At 36.3% G+C, this 20683-nt stretch overlaps 1 protein-coding gene across 6 annotated transcripts in view; it reads left to right on the top strand.

Annotated features, from left to right (window-relative positions):
* Positions 1 to 20683, top strand: part of LOC131693366 (uncharacterized) — a 122442-nt gene that overhangs the window by 47565 nt on the left and 54194 nt on the right. For 5 of the 6 annotated variants that reach the window (XM_058981127.1, XM_058981126.1, XM_058981125.1 and 2 more), the window contains exon 3: positions 4948 to 5144. In XM_058981127.1, coding sequence (XP_058837110.1) covers positions 4948 to 5144 — 197 coding nt within the window. The remainder of the gene's footprint in view (positions 1 to 4947; positions 5145 to 20683) is intronic. The other variant, XM_058981128.1, reaches the window with a different exon arrangement.

The following is a 20683-nucleotide window of genomic DNA, read 5'->3' as shown; positions in this document are numbered from 1 at the left end:
ATACGTCTAGCGTAGTAAAATGTCCAATTTGCAAAATCCACTTGATAACATGAAAAAACATTAAAAAGTGCCGAAGTTATAACAATATCCGTTATTTCAAAGAGGTTTGCCGTGACTACGATTCCAGTCCAACAGTTCAAGTGAAAGCATAAAACTAAACAAATTTCATTAGTATAGATGCATGTGGTGTCCTTGAAAGATTTGTTGGAAAAAATTTCTATAAGCTACGCCTCCGTAAGGGAGCAAAATGAAAAACGTTATAACTTTGCGTCTAGTGCTCCGATCTCTATAAAAATTTGGGATAACATTCTTAAGATCCTAAACTTTAAGATAGAGGAATAAATATCTTTTTTTCGATTTTATGACTGACCTCAACATATGAAACCTCTTAAATGCATTTTTATTTAAAATGATAGAATTATATTCTGTAATAAAATTACAGTTTTGTATGTCAATTAGCATGAGATTTAAAAATAGGTATGAAGTTATTGTTAGAAAAACTTTTTTACCGTTAAATTCTCCATCTTGCAATCACATTCAAAATGTTTCTTTTCTCAATGGGTTTTTGTTGACAAGGTATAAAAAATTTAAAACAATGCGATTTAAATTTTTAATGTAAATTTTTGTTTTTGTGAAAATTGACATTTTTCAATGCATATTTTTTCATATAGAAGTACACCGAAGACCCGTTTTTATCAGCCCCATTTATGTATCTTTGATTGACAAAATGGGGACAATAACAAAATTATTTATTTATTTTCTTTTATAAACCGAAGCTGTTAAAATATTTAACATTAGTCCGTATACATTGCCTCATAATCCTAGCTGGTTAACGAAATCGGGTCCAAAAACTGGCAAAATGGGGGGCTGATAAAAACGGGTTTTCACTGTATTTATTCCCTGTAACTCGTTCTCAGATAGTTTTGCTGTTTGAATTAGAGTAATCAATTTATTTTTATGTTTATTGATGTTGATGGACTGCATTTATAAAAAATCATGCTGCCTGCTTGTTGATTTGCTGAAATATTTTTTCCTTAATTGTTTTCCTACGGATTTTTTTAATAATTTTGGAATGCATAAGATAATGGCAATGTTAATTTCGATTGTTCGATTTAGTGCCTGATTTGAATATCGGCGCTAAAGAGGGTGTTGTTCTTATTTCTGGGAATGTTCCATTTTTCAGCGACACATTGAAAATACGTAGTAATGGATTAGTGGATTCTTTAGATAAATTTTTCAAAAATTCTTGCCGTTTGGGTAGTTTACCCTATTGGATCAGCAGGTGAGCATAAAGAGCGTGAGAGTGAGAGTAGTATAGGCCATACTACTGTTCGTTGCAAACTTATTTGTGCGAGTATTTGCTATAAAAGTATGAACAGAATGTGATAAAATTAATTTTATATATATGTAAATGTTATGTGTACATAATAAATATAATTTAGTCATGTTAAATAATCTACATACCAGAAATTATAAAAAAGGAGAATAATAAATTAATAAAACTCCACCACGATGAATATAATTAACTGTCATTTTGAAAATTATAGAACACTATTTGTTAAAACATCATTTATATTTTTATACACAACACATACACTAATTAGCGGACCTGCCGGAAAAGGGGGAAAATTGGAAAAGAATATGAAAAACAAGAAGGAAAAAGAGAAGATGAGATGAAGGTTTTGCAACTTAGTATAGAAGGCTCATTTCCGTTTGAACTGTCTAAGTGCACATACCGATTTGTAAGTTGAAGTAAAGAGCTAGTGTATCGGAAGACAAGTTATGAAAGAGTATTAAAATTTTGAAGTGAATATTAAGATTTGCGCACAAACGAATCAGATATGACAGAAAAGATGATAATTGTTGTGGTTATAGTTAGCGACCTCTTCCCCGTACTGAGATAGTCCATTTCCATCCTGAACATGACCCATTAGTTTGCATTAGCAAAACGCCAGACGGTGAATGCCACAAGCCGACCTTGAGAGTACAGCCTCTCAAGCTCGAGCTAGCCGTGATAAAAGAGACGTTTGATGCCCACCCCAGCCGGTCCCCGCGGCTTGACCAGGGACTAGGGGTTTAGTCAAGGTCTTTCTGACTGCGAAGTAACAAAATATCGGTGTAATTTCGTCAGTTTCTGGTCCTTTTGATGCGTCTAGGTTTTAGTGCATTGGTAGTTTCGTGCTCTGATAGCTAGTGTACGGAAATGTGATTTAAAAATTCAGGTATACATGAAAAGTAGTCGCGATCGCGGTCTGTTTCGGAATATGAAGAATAAACATCTTGAATGAATTTTCCACATAAATTGCAGGTTCCAGTACTGTTGTTACATGTCCACTAAAATGTATTTGGAATGATTGAATAGATTGTCTCCATTTCATTTACAATTTTATTTTTCGAGAGTTGTCCTACTAGAGCTGTAGAGTTAGATTTTCGGAAGGGCTCCCCGTCAGAATAACACACTACAATTGCAGACGAGAGAGGCAACGTCGCCCACTAAAACACTGCTTTAGGCAAATTGCGGGCAGTCATTCTGAATGTGATATTCATTGTACGGATCAAATATGTGCGAGCGTACGGACTTCGCGATCGCGTGTATCACCACGAAGGGCTCGAGTGTTTGTACGTTAACGTGTTCGATCATGTGTGCTTTTGTATGTCGCGTGTGCTAACGTTTATGTAACTTCGCGTCTATAAATTTTATTTTATAACCGTGTGCCTTTTGCATACTCGCTTGTGTATTGGGATGATAGTGCGCGGGCCGTGAATCTGATACTTAATTTTTCATGCACGGTTCAGATTATAGAAGGAAGTGGGTTCTTCCATATCACTGAAGTTCCCGGTCATGTCGCCATGGAAGGTGTGGTCTAGTGGATATAAGGTCTTTCTTTTTTTTAATTGGTCCAATTGAAGGCATGAACTGCTGGTACCGAGAATAGAGACTTCCGGATGTGACTGATTCATGATCGCACGAGAGTAGGAGTTTGTAGGTTCCCGATTGAGACCGCGTTTGAATGTTTATAAGTCATGGGACGTTCACCTTATCACAGGGATGTTAGAGTTCATCCATAAATGACGTAGTATTACAGAGCAAATTCGTTAGTTAGGTCACGACTGCGTCCCAACTAGCGTATCGTGTCCGTTATTAGGGGCAACTGACAGCTAGCAAAAATTACCCGAGGGAAACGCTGCTTGTTTGTTTTCTTTCGATAAAAAAAAACATTTTTTTTGCGATTCACAAAAGTTTGCTGTTTACTCCTAGTTTAAAGTTGATTTTTGTGATAAAGTTTGTCATTATTGTTCTTGCAATCAATTACTTTTTTGAATTATTCCTTCACATTAAATAGGAAATGGATACGCCGCCGGAAAAAAAAACCGATATAATATGTTACTACTAGTTAAAAAATCATTAGATAATGTGATTGAATACATATGACCTCCAAGAAGTTAGCAACAAACACACAACGACCCAAACTAATTGACGCTAAATGGAAGAAGTGCAACATTTAACACATTTATTTCATTAAACATTCCGGAATATGAATTCCATAGTTCCATTGGCTTTCAAAGCGTGTTTTTTTCTAGATCGCCAAAGAAATAAACTAATGAGCCCCTTGAAATTGATAGCGGCCCTTACTTTTAGTTGGGACATGACCCAACTAGCGGACACCCAACTAACGAATTTGCGCTGTATATGGGGAAGGGGGGAGTTTGGTATTTTGTGACGACAGGGGGTAGAGGGTCATGTCATGCTACGCATCTTTTTTTGGGGAGCACAGGATTTTTATTCTTGAAAAAATCATTCTGCATTATCTAGAAGTAGCATATTTCATGAAAATGCCCTGAAAATTTCAGGCAAATCGGAATATTGTTTTTGAAGATAAACAACTTTGTACGGAACCAGTTTTATTTACAAGCAAATCGTACACAAAGCCTTTGCTTATAAATAATCCTAAATCCAAAGTATAAGCAAATTGTTTGGTTTCTGTACTAAATGGTTCATGTGTCGATTCAATTTTTATTTATTTTTTAAGCCTTTCAACTAACTCTAATCACACTGAAAAATTCTTTGCTAATTTTCGAATAACTCAGCTTTAGGGGGGTAGGGGATTGTCGTGAAGGTACGTCATTATTAGGGAGGTGTTCAGAGGTTTGAGACGAAATCATTTAAAATATGCTACGTCATTTATGGATGTAGCCTCTAAATAATTTTGTACATCAGCAGAAGCTTTAAGTAAAATAATTGTAAAATAATAACATCTTTTAGAATTTTTTCCAAGGAAAACGTTCCATATTTCAATGGGAAGACGAAAAAGTGAGTGTCTGGTCCTGGGTGCCTTCAGCAAAGTTAATAATACCGCTTTAGAAAATGCACTTTTTAAAAAAAAATTAACTCTGATTACTAGGTGGATTGACCATTGAAATGGTTTAAGGACAAGAAAAGCTTCTATTATTGATAGAAGCTTTTCTTGTCCTTAAACCATTTCAAAGACACCCCACCGCTACAATGCCAAATTCACTAAATAATTACTTTTGACCAATTTTTCACAGTTCTGGGCTACTGTGCGGCTGCGGTGTGCAGTAAAATAAAACTTCTTGGGCAATGATTCAATACCCAATTTTAAAAATAACAGTTCCAGATCCGGGTTCTCAGGAAATATCTTCATCTCCTCATCGAATATTAGTCTTTCTAGAATATCAATCAGAAATATCCCAACCCATAAAACTTATCACATTCGGAAGCTCCCTAGTGAGTATAGTCCAATAGCATCGCATAAACTGTTCTGTGCCGATATTCATATATTTATTTTTCCTTCTCATTTCATGCATATCCCTCATTCAACAACAAAAAACGTCTGTACTCCGACACCACCCTGTATGCGATGGGGTTAAAAACGAACACACGCATTCCACCTTCGATTCGACCGGTGGACCGATGGCGTTCGACAGCAGGGTTTCCCCATAGCATAAAAGATGCAAGAATGCGAAAGTTAAAAGAGCGCAAACTGGCAAACAAATCTCCCTACTGCAACAGTCCCAACGGTGGCCAAAATAGTATCTGCAGCAGCCCGATCCCCGGCAGTAGTGGGAGCACTGGTAGCAACAGTAACGGCAATGTACGATTAAAATCGCTGGATGCACTCCCGGTAAGTACCTACGCCAATTCCTCACACCTCGTACCAGCTGGTACATATGTACTCGTTTGTAAGAGTTATGATTTTTTTTTTTGACATTCGTTTTGGTTGGGCCAACATGATTTTCTCCCAAAGCCTGGAATGCGGAGGATTTTTTTTCCGGTAAAATATCGATTAATTCCGACCATATACAACCCATTTAAACTGCCGAGCCGGGGGCTGACAGAGACAGAGTGGTGGTAGGTAGGTACTGGGAAAAGGGCGCCACAACAAGTGACAGTCTTCGACCGTGGGTTTGCCACGATCGGAGCTGGTGGCGACCGGCTGTGCAAAATTCAATACGAAAAGTGTGAAGCCGAGACACCCCCAAAGTTCAGCTAAAAATTTTCCGCCCACTCTCGACCGTGGCTGGTCGGTCGCTGCCTGCCATCACTTCACTACACTATCCAACAGCGTCGTCCAGTAAATATTGATTTGTTTTCCACCGTGCGTCGCCGTTTGTTCGCTCGTTCGTTCGTTCGTTCGTTCGTCGCTGTTAGCTGAGTTGTCTCGCAGCTCGCTAGTTGTACATAAGGCCCCTCTCGGAGGGAGTTGACGCGACGACGATAGCGGATCTCGCCCCGATTGCCCAAACTGGTGAAAGATGATGCTTCTTTTCAGCTAGCTTGTGGTTATCGAAATTTCGAGGAAACAGGAAAAATGTATGTGGTGGATTTCATTCAAATCTTATCGATTGTCACTTTATACCGCATGAATACAGATATTGAATTGCTGGAGATGCATTCGTTTAAGAAAATTGCTAGGGATTTGAGATGAAGCTAATCAAAGTGTCACCGAATCACACAATCTTTGAGTCTAATCCGTATATTTGTCAGAAGAACAGTATCTTAATTGAATTGTTATAAAAATCAATATAGAATTGAATACCCAATTGCACGATTCTCCCACCACTCTTGCCAAAAGCAGCGTAGATTGTCTCGTTTCGTTATATACCTAACCTAAAAATGGGAATAAAAAACTACTGTACCTATTATTGCACTGCAAAAAGGTGCGCGACGATGATTCCCCCACGAAGAGCCTGGTATAATAAAAGGGCAATAAATTGCAATTTGTCTAATTGAAAGAGACGTTATACACCTAGCGATTCGGTGGAGATCACACCTGCGTAGTGTAGCTGATCTGACCCATATCCTTTCCCACCCTCTAAATCACAATGTCGTGACTGCCCAGAATGAGCTTTTCACTATTTGATTCTCAAGCTGTTACAGGGAAAAACTAACATAAAGAATGTACTTGAAGTTAAAAGTCAGCCATAAATAAACAATAGTTTTAAATACAGGGTGTTACAATCAAAATTTGGTCAAGCCAGAAAACGTATAAAATATTATAGAATTTATTAAAATAATCAAATTATTTTTATTTAAAAGTTTACACAGGTTTTTAACAAATTTTGTTCTAGCTTAAATGTCTGATATCTGTGGTTGTACCTTTCATTAGAGACTAAGTTTATCAAAATCGGTTCCACCATCTCTGAAAAATGAGTGATATTTTGGGTCACATACACACAGACGCACATACATACACACACATACATAAATACACATATACAGACACACGCACAGACATTTGCCGAAATCTTTCTCGCATGAACTCTTAAGGGCACAGATAAAAAAAAATCATGTAAAATTATGCTAAATATACTGCACATAAAGGGAACGCGACTAGTAGTGTAAAATTATGCGAGAGATTAATTTTACATTGGCCACAAATCGTACTATAAATAACTTACGTATGTATTGGTGACGATTCCGACATCAAAAAAATCCGTTAAATAATACTACCAAGACTTGAACCGACAATCATTGACTCACCAGAGACACCCCCTTATGGACTAGGCTAAAGCGACACATAACAACGTGATTGCAAAGTGGCGTACATAAGCTTTGCTTGAGCGTGGACGATCCAAGCGTATTGAGTTGTGTTCGTGCATGTATGTGTATGACGCAGTTAGTTTTTCTCTCTGCTCAACACCGTTTCGTATAAAATCGTGTAAAAATAAGATATTTTACCTGCAAGTTGAATGAATAGCGCGCAGGTGTCTAGCAGAATAATGTAAATTTTCATAGGAACATACAGATTTGCACGATTTTCAGGGGCCATTTTATGTGCATGATACATAGCGTAAATTTATTCGTGAAACATAATTACACGAATAGTTTTTCTGCGATATCATGAAATACGCTTAAGTTAATTTTCATATTTTTTTTGCTGTGGGGTTAGTGAGGTATTGTCTCGCAATATAAAAATGCTATAATTGTATCTTCCGTTATTTTTTCCAATTTCCAAGCTCAAAGTTCACACGCGTACTTTTGAATGTATACTTAATCGAGCAAACAAGAATCTATTGTTTGAAAATTTTGTATGAGACCGTCCCCTTAAAAGTTCATGCGAGCAAGTTTCTAATTTGGAAAAAAAATTAATAACTCTGTCATTTTCCAACCGATTTTGAACAGAAATAGGTCGTTGGATGCGGAATTAAATGTTCTCCCTAATTTTCTATTTAAACAAAGACGCTTTTTAAAAAAAAATTTAGGGCAATTTTCATATTTTTAATGAAAACTCGCAAAACATGAGTACTTTCACATTGTTGACTCAAAACCACATAGTACTTCTAATAAAAGTATATAACGTTGGTCATTTCTTCTTCTTTCCAGAACACTTAGAGAATTTAAAATATGTTGAAAAAAGACCACGTATTTGGGTTATTGAGCTTGGATATTTTTATCTCATATTCACTAATACTAGCTCTTATTGAAAAAGTATGGCACTTAATGTGCCTTTTCTTATTTTTATTCGAAAGCCAGGAAAATTTTACAGAGAGAAATGTATTAATACCTTTCAGTTAAGTGAATTTAGTATTCTTTTAGCTGTAAATTAGTTTAAAGTTAGTGTTATTATTGGCATTTTCGTTATTTTCTTAAAATAGTAAATAATAAACATCACCATTATTATCATGGAGTTAATGCATCTCAGCAAGCTCTACAATTCTTTCTTTGACTCTATTCAATTATCTCTTTTAGTTTCGAAGCAAAAACATTTTTATCTCTTCATTTCATATGCAAAAACGATTTCGAATCCAATACGTTTGTGATGAGGTCATGCTGTGTTAACTATTAAATCGCAGCGAAATGAAAAACGATAGGGATAAAGTGTCAAATAACAAGCTGTAGAGAATATTAAGGGGCACCAAATAAAGTGACGATTAATTTAGTTGATTAATAATTAGAATAATTACAAAACTTAACCAAAAACGCTAATTATGAGCAATTTTACTAGTAAAAAGTCATTTAGTAGTACACTTAACTAAAAGATATCTGTACATACATCGAAAGGAAATTTACTCAGCTTTCCAATGAAGCCCTGGTAATAGCGATATACAGCATATTTTGTAGATTAGAGACTTGTAAGAACTTGCAAATCGATTACAGGAAAAGTTTAGAAGTGAAATTACAAGGAAACGAGAAGAGATAGGAATATTATGTTGAAGAACAAATTATGAAACGTTCTCAAACCCAACTTTTGGATAATAGATATTGCTATAATCATAATTCATTATTTTGAGAAAATTAACAAAAACCTCATCAAAAACACTAACTTTTAACTACTTGACAACTAAAAAGAAATTAAAACTAGTTAACTGAAAAATATGAGAACACCATTCAATAGTAAACTTTCTCACCTTTCCAAAGGAACTAAAAGATTTAAAATAGGAGTTATACTTTTCGAGTTAGAGGTGTTTTAAGATAAATAAATTTTTTTTACACAAAAAGTTCAATAACTCTGAAATGGTTCAGATTTGATGGTATGTGTAGAAAGATTTTTTCTCCAAATATGACAGTAAATCACCCCTCGAGAGATTCTTAAGTATGAACCAAACACCCTGTATGTATAGAGATTTTTTTTTAAATAATTTTATTAGGATCATTGGTTTCCCATTACAGAGCCGAATATCAAACGCACAATAAATAAAATCTTTTGAAAATTGTTAGAATTCGAATTTTTGATTAAAGGTTAGTTTAGTTAAACAGTAAGGTTATGAGCTTCTTTTGACTTATGTTAGATTTGTGTTTTAGTATTCATGAGGAAATTGTTTATCATCATCATATACGGTATGTCCATTGTCCCCAACACATTTCGAATCGGTACACTTGTTTCTCGGCCAATGCTGCTTAGGTCTTGTACTAGATTATTCCTAGGAATGTATAGAGATTGGTAGCGGTATAACGAAATGTATCAGTTGTTTATAGCTATTTGTGTACAAATTTTAAGACAAACTTTTTACAAGGCGTGTGTCATTTGCAAAATAGGTCAAACTCGATTACCCGGGCTTCGATTTTCCGGAGAATATGATTTGATTACTCGTATACTACTAAAAATTAAGTAAGTAAGCTGGGGGTCGTCTGTTTCTTGGCTCCAGTTTAATTTACGTGGTGGTCACATATCATAGCTCGTTGGCGTTTCTTCTAACTCTCATTCTAATTAGAAAGGAGTGCGTTGTGCCTCCGCAAAGAGATCCTTGTCCTTGTCCTTGTAGCATCATATAGTTGACCAATGTCGTACCGGATTGTCAGGTGATTACTACGCATGTAGTCTTCGCAAACTCTCTCACTCATGTTTGCCACCAGCGAAGGACTACCAAAGATTGCGTAGATGATGGGTCCCCGGCCGCCTCGGCGAGAAGTCATGCTAGTGCCCTCTTTACATAGTCTAACATCCATCTTTGTTTGAGCTAGCCAAGAATTGAAATCGCCTTCAGTGACTGCAGGGTCTCTTATCATAATCATGTTAATCCTTTCTTGACCAACTTGTTTCTACCGTGTATAGGTTTCCAAAATTATTTTTCCTTAGAACTGGCGTCTGTTTTATCAGTTTTAAATAATATTGCCAAGCTACGAAAATATTCCAAAGTTTTATTTTCATCATTAACAGAAACTATCCCTGGCAGCACTACTTCAGCGAAACCCAATCAGATTAATTATAATTACTTCTTTTCTATTGATAATATTTATAACTGTTAGTGCTCAAATGAAAAATGTTAGTCCCAGTTATTAGCTTTATTTGTCATTGTAAACATATGTTGTGTAAATCAAAAGTAATGGTCGTTTAGAAACGTAGTTGTTTATGAACAACAACATGGACATGAAGAGGTTAAAGATGCCATTGGAAATCTGAGCAAGAATCAATTGTAACAGGGGATAATGGGAGAAGAGCAATATTGTGTCAAATTCCACCGGAACTCAGAGCAGGATATTCATCAGAATTTTAGACCGGATTTTATTGAAAATAGGAACATCAATCTTGAGAAAGATTTCACCAGACCTCTGAGAAACTTTTCTTTAGAATCCTGCATCAAAACGCAGGGAAAAAACCGTAGAAATACGGGTAGGGATTCAATTGAAATTCTGAAAGATTCTATTGGAATGCTAAGAAAAATTCGATCGAAATCCTGGAATCCAAACAGAATTCTAAGAAGTATGTCATCACTATCCCAAGAGTACCAGAAACCGACCAAGCAAAGTAGGTATAATGATATTTTATGTGCCAAAATGGTGTGCGGTAACCGATATGTGTATTACAAGCAAAATGAACTTTTCGTTTAAAACTAAAACGTTACATATTTGGCAACACCGTCCGTAAAAACTAGTATATTTTCTAGATACTTTGAACAAATTCTTATAAAATCATCTCGCTGATTGATTCTAGTGCAAACAGTACTAGAGATATAATCCGAAGAAAAACATTTTTTAAACAATTTGTTCAAGTTAGGAGTGTTCACATTGACCGAGGGGTGGTTCAATCGACATAATAACTTAAGTTATTAGATGATGGTGACCAATTTCTTCAAAACTGGTTCCAATCCGTGAAGGTCGATTCGAAGTTTTGGTCACTTTGCACGGAATAACCCATATATAAGCTATTTTTGAAATAGGCCGCATTTGAGAGGAGGTGAACCCTAGACCCCCCCATTCCCCGAAAAAAGGTCTATTGATTGCAATGATCGAATTAGCACTATCATCAGACATTCTAGTTGATTTTTTTTCGGAACATTTGAATAATCGAATCATTTTCCCCGGATAATCGAATCACGGATAATCGAATACCTGGATAAGTGAGTCCGATCTGTATAATGATTTTTGTTTTGTGGATGGCAAAAAAATGAAGCACGATGTATCTCCTTTCTAAAAACGCTGCAGAATGAACTGCATATATCAAAATTAATGTTTCAGAGTGATAGTTAGAAAGTCTTACGATTTTCTGAGAAATCAAGGGGGTCATATTAGCCCCGGGTTCCCCTAAGTATTATCCGTTATCATAATTAGTTTGATTAGATTTCACTGTAGCAATGTTGCCGCCGACAGTTTCAGTTAACGATGGAAAACAAAATTTTGTTGTATTTTCATTGTCATGAAAGATTATTGAAAACTGATAAAACCAAACAATTTAGGCTGACTTCGGCTACTTTCTCTTTGCAATTGATCTATTGTAAAGATTCTAGGGTAATTGTAATGATCTTCCGATGAAGGTTAACATTGAGCAGCTTCTTGTACTGTGACAATAGAACCTATCTCCATCAAAATTGGTTTTTCGTGTTTCTTTACCTCAACCGTTTTAGCAAAAAATAGTTTATACACCCTGTATGTGCTTGAAAAAAAAAAATTGAGCATGAAAGGGTTAAAAAGAGTCTTGCGCATACAAACTAAGCAACCACCAATACTAGAATGCATTAAAAGGACAGTATGAATCATCTCATTTCATCCCGGCGTCAAATGCGCGGTTTTTTCGACCCTGGATGACTTAAGGGGTTACATACCTTTTTGTGAGAAAAAGGTCAAGAAAGTTTGAATTTACGTAAAGGCATAAAGCAATAATTTAATTACATAAAACTGATAGTATCTTGGTTGTACATTTTTTAATAAAATAAACAAGCATAAGTTTGTAAAAATATATTATTCATTGGCGGAGTTGTGGCTTTTTCCCCGAAACCCTTTTTTATTTAAGAGGTTTGCGGTGATCACGATTGAAGATCACCTAAAATCACAAAATTAAAAAAAAATACATTGGCATATAGGGTGATGAGCCCATTATCGCTATGTTTCTATTATCACGCTACCCATTTGAAGCCGTTGGTTAGAGCAGTGTCTGCCATCTTTGTTTAACACATTGAGTCAAATGGTAGCGCAACAATAGGGGCACTCGATTCGTGTTTTCGTTGCGCTCAAACACGAGAATTTCACTGTTTTCAGCGCATGTATGTTATTATCTTGGTAGTTAACAACGAAGCAAAGCTTTTGATGCCAATTTGCACGCATTCCATTGTTTGTAGGCTGAGTAATTAATGAATCAGTGAGGCGCCCTCCTTAGTATGGTGAAAATAGGCACTTCACCCTAAATATTACTCGTATCTTAATCATTAATTGAATAAATAATATTTTTTCGCTGCCTTCAGGAATGTTTTTCCTAAAAAATCATTGTTTTTTCAACCTCTAAAAATTGTATTTAAAATTGCTCATGCACATAACAAAAATTTCTGCATAAAAAAAAAGAATTGTTAAGGTACGAGAGAAACTAATTACGATCAATTGAAAAAAAATTGAAGAAAATCGGTTAAGTGGTTTTTCGACAATCGTGATCACGGAAAAGCCATTTTGGAAAAACGACATTTCAAGATAATCGAGTTCAAAACTCCAAGTTACCACTGCTCTTGGTAGACGAAGTGCGCTTGGAAGTGCTGTAAACATCGATCTATTTCCCTATAAAAATTTGGGAAAATATGCTCAAGTTTTTGAAAAATAAAAAGGTATGTAACCCCTTAACCAAACAGTTAGATTCTCGAATCGAGATCTCCACTAAGAAATGAATGGAGGAACTCACAAAACAGGACCATTACAGTTTTCACTACTACATACATTCACCTGAGTTCCGTACGGTAACTGATGGTTACCATCAATAAGCTCCACAATGTGTGTGTGTGTGGCAATCCATACGAAAGGCATGCTTCCTCGGTAAACAACTGTTGGAGTGGGTAGCAAGGCAAAATGTGTGCTCGTCGTGTGACTGCACCAGCCACCGTTTATATACACGTAAGTTTAAATACGAGCGTGGCAAGTCGCACGTCAGTTTATGGCTTTTAGGTGCTATTTTTCAAATTTAGGTTTCGAATGTAAAAAACTTGACGGTGATGATGGTGTTCGTTCATCATTCAAGTTTTTATAGAGCCGGTTGGTAGATGGCACCACTTCCATACCAAAAAACCGTTATTTTTATTACTGCTACGACGATCATGTAGACAAATCTGAATGTGCATTACACATTTAATCTAATGTAGTAGATAGAGCCGACGGGTATGACATGTTATACGACGAACGTTGTCACCTGGAATGTTACATATCAGAATATATTGGCTCAAATGGCACGTTCCCCGTACATAGTCGACAAGACTGATTGACTTGGAGAAACCAACTGAAATCACAATTCTTTCTGTTCAAGATTTGCAGCCCGGCGCATGAAATTAACGGAAACCAATAACGAAAAACCTTCGGTCAAATGATTTAAAATCCCTGACCCGGGATTAGGTTGACGATTTTCAGAGTGATTACATAGTCTTCTATTCTATATGCCAAAGTCCAACAACGTCAATTTTTGTTAAAAAAATTTTTTCGAGATTTCATCACATCTCGACGTTTCATGCATTTCAAAGTAATTTGGCATCAAAAATACAAATTCGATTCTGAAATTTTCCCTTACTTCCCCCTTTGAGAATTTTTCAGTTCGGTTTATTTGGGAATTTGCTGTGTGGCCGCACTCTTCAAGCCGTAACTCTGGAACCGAAAGTCCAATCAATAAAAAAATCAATAGTAGCCAATGGGAAGGTTGTACCTTTCATTTGAGATCAAGTTTGTGTAAATCGCCTCTGACGTCTCTGAGAAACAGAGGTCATACATACACACACAGACGTTTTCCGATATCGACGAGCTGAGTCGAATGCTATATAACACTCGACCTTCCGGACCGGGATTAGGTTGACGATTTTCAGAGTGATTGCATAGCCTTTCTATATGAGAAAGGAAAAACATGATTTTCATAAAATGGAGAGAAAATTCAAGTTAAAGGAAACTTACGGGCATGAGATGTTAATTAGTTAAACTTTGAAACTTTGCAAGAATATTGTGCGATAATAATTGTAACGATTGAAGCTTATCAAATGGATTTTTTAAGCTAAATGATGAGGAGATACCCTTAAATTTAAAATAGATTTATAAAGGCTGACATAAAAACGCCTGTATAGCCAGTTTCTGGTTCTTTTTATGCTTATTGATTACCCAAATTAATTAAACAAATGGTGCTAAATGCTTGGAAGGGAAAGAATAAATCTGGCCTGGTGAAATTTTGGGTGTATTTTTGTTATAAGATCTTTCCACTGATTGTCAATGCGCCGAAATTCAATTACCTGAGGCTCATTTTTCCGAATGTATTATTATGTCAAGGCTCTATTTTACCGCATGAGTCGTTTCAGCGAATATGTCATTTTGTCGAATGCTACCATATTTCGACGAACCCAAGTAAATTTCTTATTAATTATCATTAATATTGCATGAAAACCCTATTTTCGGCAATCAAGCTCTACAAGAGCATTATACAAGCATAAAAGCAATATAGCGTTAGCGGCAGCTCTAAATATATACGTATGCGGATCATTATCTTACAAATCACACTCCTTTTAAACTTTACGATTTTAAATTAATATCTTCAATATCTGATGAATCACGAATAAAAAAATATTGCGAAGAATTTTCAATTACCGTGCACTTACCAAAAAACGATTCAATACAAAACAAAAGTTGAAAATAAAATGAAGGTTTCGTAATACATAAACAAAACTGCATTTTACGTACTCCATTATGATACAAACAATTGAATATCATAAATTAATTGTCCTATACTTATGTCTATCTAGTAATTCCATTTATTTTGTTTCGGTATGTAACAAAATATTAAAAGTCCTAGTTTTTATGTTTATTCTGGAGTTTTCTCTTTGTTTTGTCCAATACTGTAAACTTTTAAAACAATTTCTATGTAATGAAATGTAGTAAATATAATAATGGAACCATTAATCTTCATTTCAAAATTTACTTCTATAATCGTAACCTCATTTTATAAGATTCCTTAAGATAATTTTCATCGATGAACATAAACAAAAAGTAGTTCAAAAAGTAGCGTCAGAGATTTGATCCTTATGCACATAGCACACGGTGTGACAAGATCTTGGGAATATTTATTATCTTCCAATCTAGCATACCCTATTTATAGTACAACATATTCGTTGCAACCGGAATAAATTCCTTTTTTGCACTGTATTGGAAGATTGAAACCAACAACGGTATATAATTTACATACACTCAGGTAAAATGCACAGCAAATTTCATAATTATCTTATGATGCAAAGGAAAGTAACATAACTGTTACTTTCCTGTGCATATTCTTCTTATGTTTGCCTAAGATTAATATGAAAACATACGACTTTTATGATTATCTCAACATTTTATGAGATTATCTAAACATTTTATGCCAGTTGAATGAATTGTATAGTATAGTAGTATGATTCTCATAAACATAATAGAAATGTATAATATTGTCAAAGCTGCCCTATGGAAAAGAAATCATACACTCAGGCAAAAAATACAGCGAGTTTTATAGGAATATCGTATAATTTTTAGCCACAAGTAGTACGCATGTAAATCATAATATTATCTTCTGAAACGGCATTTATTTGGTCAAATCGGTTTGCTATGATTTCATGTTCTATAAGGCATCATGAATTATCATAAGACAATATTATTCATTTCTCTTATGTTTATGAGAATCATAGGATGCTCGTATGAAATTCATCATGCAAGTCGTATGGATTTCATATTAATCTTATGAAAACATAGTTTAATTTTCTAGTCATAATCAGATAAATCTTATGAATTTCGCTATGCGTTTTGCCTTAGTGTAGCAAACCGTTTTGACAAAATAAATACCGTTTCATAAAATATTCTTAAAATAATCGTATATTTTATGTGGCTAAAAAATATACGATATTCGTATGAAATTCGCTATATTTTTTGCCCGAGTGTGCTTATTCAATTTAAGATGGAATATTTGATAAACTGTACTGCGTTGGCTTTGTCGGTCTTCCTTGCATGAAACAGAATCTCAGAATAGTGCCAACCCTTACAACGGCACTGTCTTGTCTGCTTTTTCTGCACATGTTAGTGATGTTACCATCAACAATTCATTATCGATCCTGCGCAGTAAAAATGGGCCAAAGTTTGGTTCTGTCACTCTACCCTATCGCACCGGCGGCGATCCTTGGCGGTCGCGATGGTGTTAATGTTTTCGGTACGTGGCGAGGCCGCAGTCTGTCGGAGCTTTATAAACTACCCAATCTACACTTTCACCCGCGCGTAGCAATTCGTTTGTCAGATGTGTCGATCCATGAACCGAAAAAATGGCAAGCTGACTAGCTTGTATGCATTTCCTATGTAATACAATCAAAGTAAAATTTAAGCTTCAAAGCTCTCTTAGAATAGGTATCACGCGACTAAGGATTACTGAGCTTGATGGTTGTGTGAGTATTTTGATAGTAGTTTCAGTGAAGGTTTTAGAATGACTTCTATTGCAAGGCAAATCAAGACATTGATTCTACAATCTCGCCGCAGATTTTTCTCGTTCTCGTTTTCTGAATATCTCCCCGTTTACAGTCCCGGTAGTCACGAATGACGCACTTCGTTTGCCACATGAGCAGATCGCATGCCAGATCATGTATTTATTGGCAAATTGGGGTTATTTTCTACAGCGTTTTTTCGATGGTGCAATTTGATATGGGACACCCTGTATCCGGGTTGGTGTCCGGCTTTTGCGTTTTATGTATAGCGGCCATTGTTGGAAGTAATAGGTGATGTTACGACTGTCGTTGGTAGATAGGGGTACATTCGGCTTTTCAGTCAATAAATAATATCGAACATTACATTTTTATAATGTCCAGACGTTTCGACCGATACTTCCTTAAGCAGCTGTGGCGGGGCATGAGCTATGTCAGATGGAAGTTCTTCTCTCCTTACTATCTATTGACCCACATCGACAGGTTTGGGATGAGCCGGTAGGTTGGCCTTTCCTTTTCCGTGTTGTCCCACTTCTGCTGCCACCTCGCCAGTGAGCCGATTCGTACCATCTTCCTTGTGTTTCTGGTATTTCTCTGATTGTACACTTTCTGTAGAGTGTAATGTTTGTACAACATGACTTGGTTCCCATATTGGGAATCGAACAGGAGCCTTCCGGGTGAGAGCCGGATATCCTAACCACTAGATAACATGGGATATCCGGCTTTCATCCGGAAGGCCCGTGTTCGATTCCCGATATGGGAACCAAGTCATGTTGCACAAACATTACACTCAATGGAGAGTGTAACACCAATTAGGGTATTTTTCCACCCAGTGCCAAATTGGTGCCCTAACAGATTACATCAATTTTAGTTGAAGCTCAGCGATGTCACCTTCTTATCCTTAGGAACTAGACGAACTATTCTCGGTTACAAACCTTCCCCCAGGTAATCTTTCATAAGGATAAAAACTTCATCATCCGTCATGCTGGGATCAAGTACTGACAAATAGACAGCTCCTCATGTTGTGAGACTGCTTTTTCGTCGTTTCAAACGCAACCTTAGCTCCACAAATATTAGTGATTCTAGTTTTTAGCGGATGATATCCTTTTCAATCCTTTTTCCAAGGTGTATTTACGGTTGGAGATAGCGGCTTTGAGTCAACTTTAACCGAGAGAACTTTTACGGAGTCTGCTATGTTGTCTTTTAAGAATTTGAGATAATTATCATCGAGCATTGTATTTTCGTAGCAACGCGAATCCATTTAACGGAGGTTTTCGTTTGAAAACAGGTCAACGCAACCGTTATACATCTGGAATAAATTCCGTGAGCGGGTGTCCAGGACGTCTCTAATATCATAATTTGTCTTAACACATATCACATGGAACGAATTTTCGCGATACAAGCGACACCTCAGAAATAAGTTTTATAGCACGCTACAGGGGCAATCTAAGTTTTATCAGAGCCTATTAAACTACCATAAAACCTCAATTGATACTGCGGCTGGAGATCCGATCAGTGTAATCGACTTTTTAGGAAGTGTTGGCTCCACATGCCACCGACGAAAATTTGGAGCGCAGACGCCTTGTTGGCTTAACATACCAACGCCGACAATTTGCGACACAGACGACTAGCGGCTCGCTCGAACAGCAACAATGCCGCGCTGCCAGAAGACCTTCTGCTGGAACATCGCACACAAAGAGACGCTGGTCTATCTGTGCTCTTCAATCGTCTATCTTCCTGATGGCCAGTCCTGAAAAGAATTTCAGCCTAATTTAATTCTTTACGGACGGAAGATAGCGAGAAATAATTCAATCCTCAAGGATCAGCTCGGGAAAGGAATATTCCACTCTGGGTTTTACTTGTTTATTCGACTTCACTGTTTAAATTACAAAATACTTATGACTCTTTCATGATACTGCACACACTTTTATATTCTTTCCAAACAAGAATTCTTGTTCAATTCAAAAGGCCGTAAACGACAAAAGTAAATAAAATGAGATATCTACACTACACCACTCTTTTTGAACCTTACTATCGTATCAAATGAATAGGATTCTCCAAAAACGACAGGCTACCACATTATTAATTAAATTAAAAAACGTCGTACACGTTTTATTAAACACTTTTGTTCAAACGACGCATACGTCCTTTTGATTTCCCACGGTCGTATAAACACCAATATTAGAACCGCTTCGATGTGGAGATACGCGCGTAACAAAATGGCGTAAGCGACATTTTTATTGTTATTTTTACAACTGTACATACGCTTATATAAAAAGAACCTATGGCCTATTTTTTAAATGAATATGTCATTTTACTTACGTCCTTGAAAATTAATTATTCTCGTAATTGTTTTTCGAATAAAACATCTAATGCTTTTGCAGAGAAATAATTACCATTCCTTTCCAACCGAAAATGGTAGTGTACTGGAACGACAAACAATATTATACCCCGACACCACTCACGGAGCGAAAAAATAGTAACCTACCTGTTGTACATGGCAATACGCTGATTACCTACCAATAAAGTAATCACAAAATGGCACAAAACTCATTTTTAAAACAATTTTTAATTTACAAGTGCTACGTCGTATCGGCAAAAAATATGAAAACAAAAAAACCGGCCCATACGACGTTTGCGCGTATGAGAAGATAGAGAGGAAACAACAAGATAACTGACGTTTCGACTTTCTACTTTTCATCGATTTCTATGTTTTCCTTTTAAACTCGATGAAACATTTAATGCGCGCTCTATTGGGAAGTAGATGAACTGTGAACTAAGGCTGCTAAGGGGGTTAACTCAATTTGAAATGTAATTGTTTCCTAATCACAGATTAAATATATTTTTTTAACAGTCGCATGTGCTTTCGTGTCTCGAGATCTGTCCTATGCGCTACGACGTATGTGAGACCTATGTAGGGAAAAGGACGTATCGTGCGTTGGTAAAATGTCGTATTAACAAAAAAAGGTCGTATTGTCAAGTTTTGCTTAGTAGTAATAATAATCGTTACAATTTCTTATCAACCGTATTACACCATTAAAGGAAGGGAAAAAACCAAACCGAAGACAATTTTTTTAGTATTTAAAACGGTTTAGTTCCTAAATAGGAATTAAAAGTATTTTCGCCATACTTCAAACTAGATTTTCTCTGTTCGAGCAAAATGTCAATAGGTCGTTTTGAAAACCCATCCTAGAATTCTGGATTGTTCCACCAATCAGCGATTTCGTTTTATCGGCTTACCATATGATGTGCTAATGTGGGAGACTATACAGGCGGCTTGCGGGGTGTTATTGTGTGACTGAGCTTCGTATACAAACGGGGAAAAGGGAGGGAGATGTTGAATTGCTGCTTTTTGCTGCCCTTTGCTGGACGAAGATGTTGAATTGGTGGCCTTTTGTGATGTATTGGGAAGTTAGGTTGCGTCATTTTCACTATCGCGAACAAGAAGCTAGTACAAGCCAAGCTTCAAAGAAAAGTAATAGGTTTGTTCCAGTACATGGAAGTTACTCCCTGTTGCTCCGGAGCAAAAAATTCTTGCTCATTTTCACTCCGGTTTGCCACCAGAAGAAGAAAAAAGAGAAGAAGATAGTACAGGAACGATTGTCTCCCTGTTTGCTCCGGAGTACTTCCAGTTTCTCCTGGTACTGGAACAAACCTAATAACGCCTAGCATACCCCTGTATTCCTGTAAATTACAGCAAAACTTGTATGCAATGCAAGTTAAACACTTTCCACTAGTTAAATCTATTCCCCAGCAGATGTCGCTTTGGACAGAAAAAAACGGACGTCCTGAACGGCGATGACAAGTGAAAAAAAAACAAAACTTCAACGAAACAACTCGACAGTAG

This window comes from Topomyia yanbarensis, chromosome 3, assembly GCF_030247195.1.
Source record: "Topomyia yanbarensis strain Yona2022 chromosome 3, ASM3024719v1, whole genome shotgun sequence".
NCBI classification, from domain to species: Eukaryota; Metazoa; Arthropoda; class Insecta; order Diptera; family Culicidae; genus Topomyia; species Topomyia yanbarensis.
The sequence above is the reverse complement of the archived record's forward strand: the minus strand, read 5'-3'. Positions and strand labels throughout refer to the sequence as shown.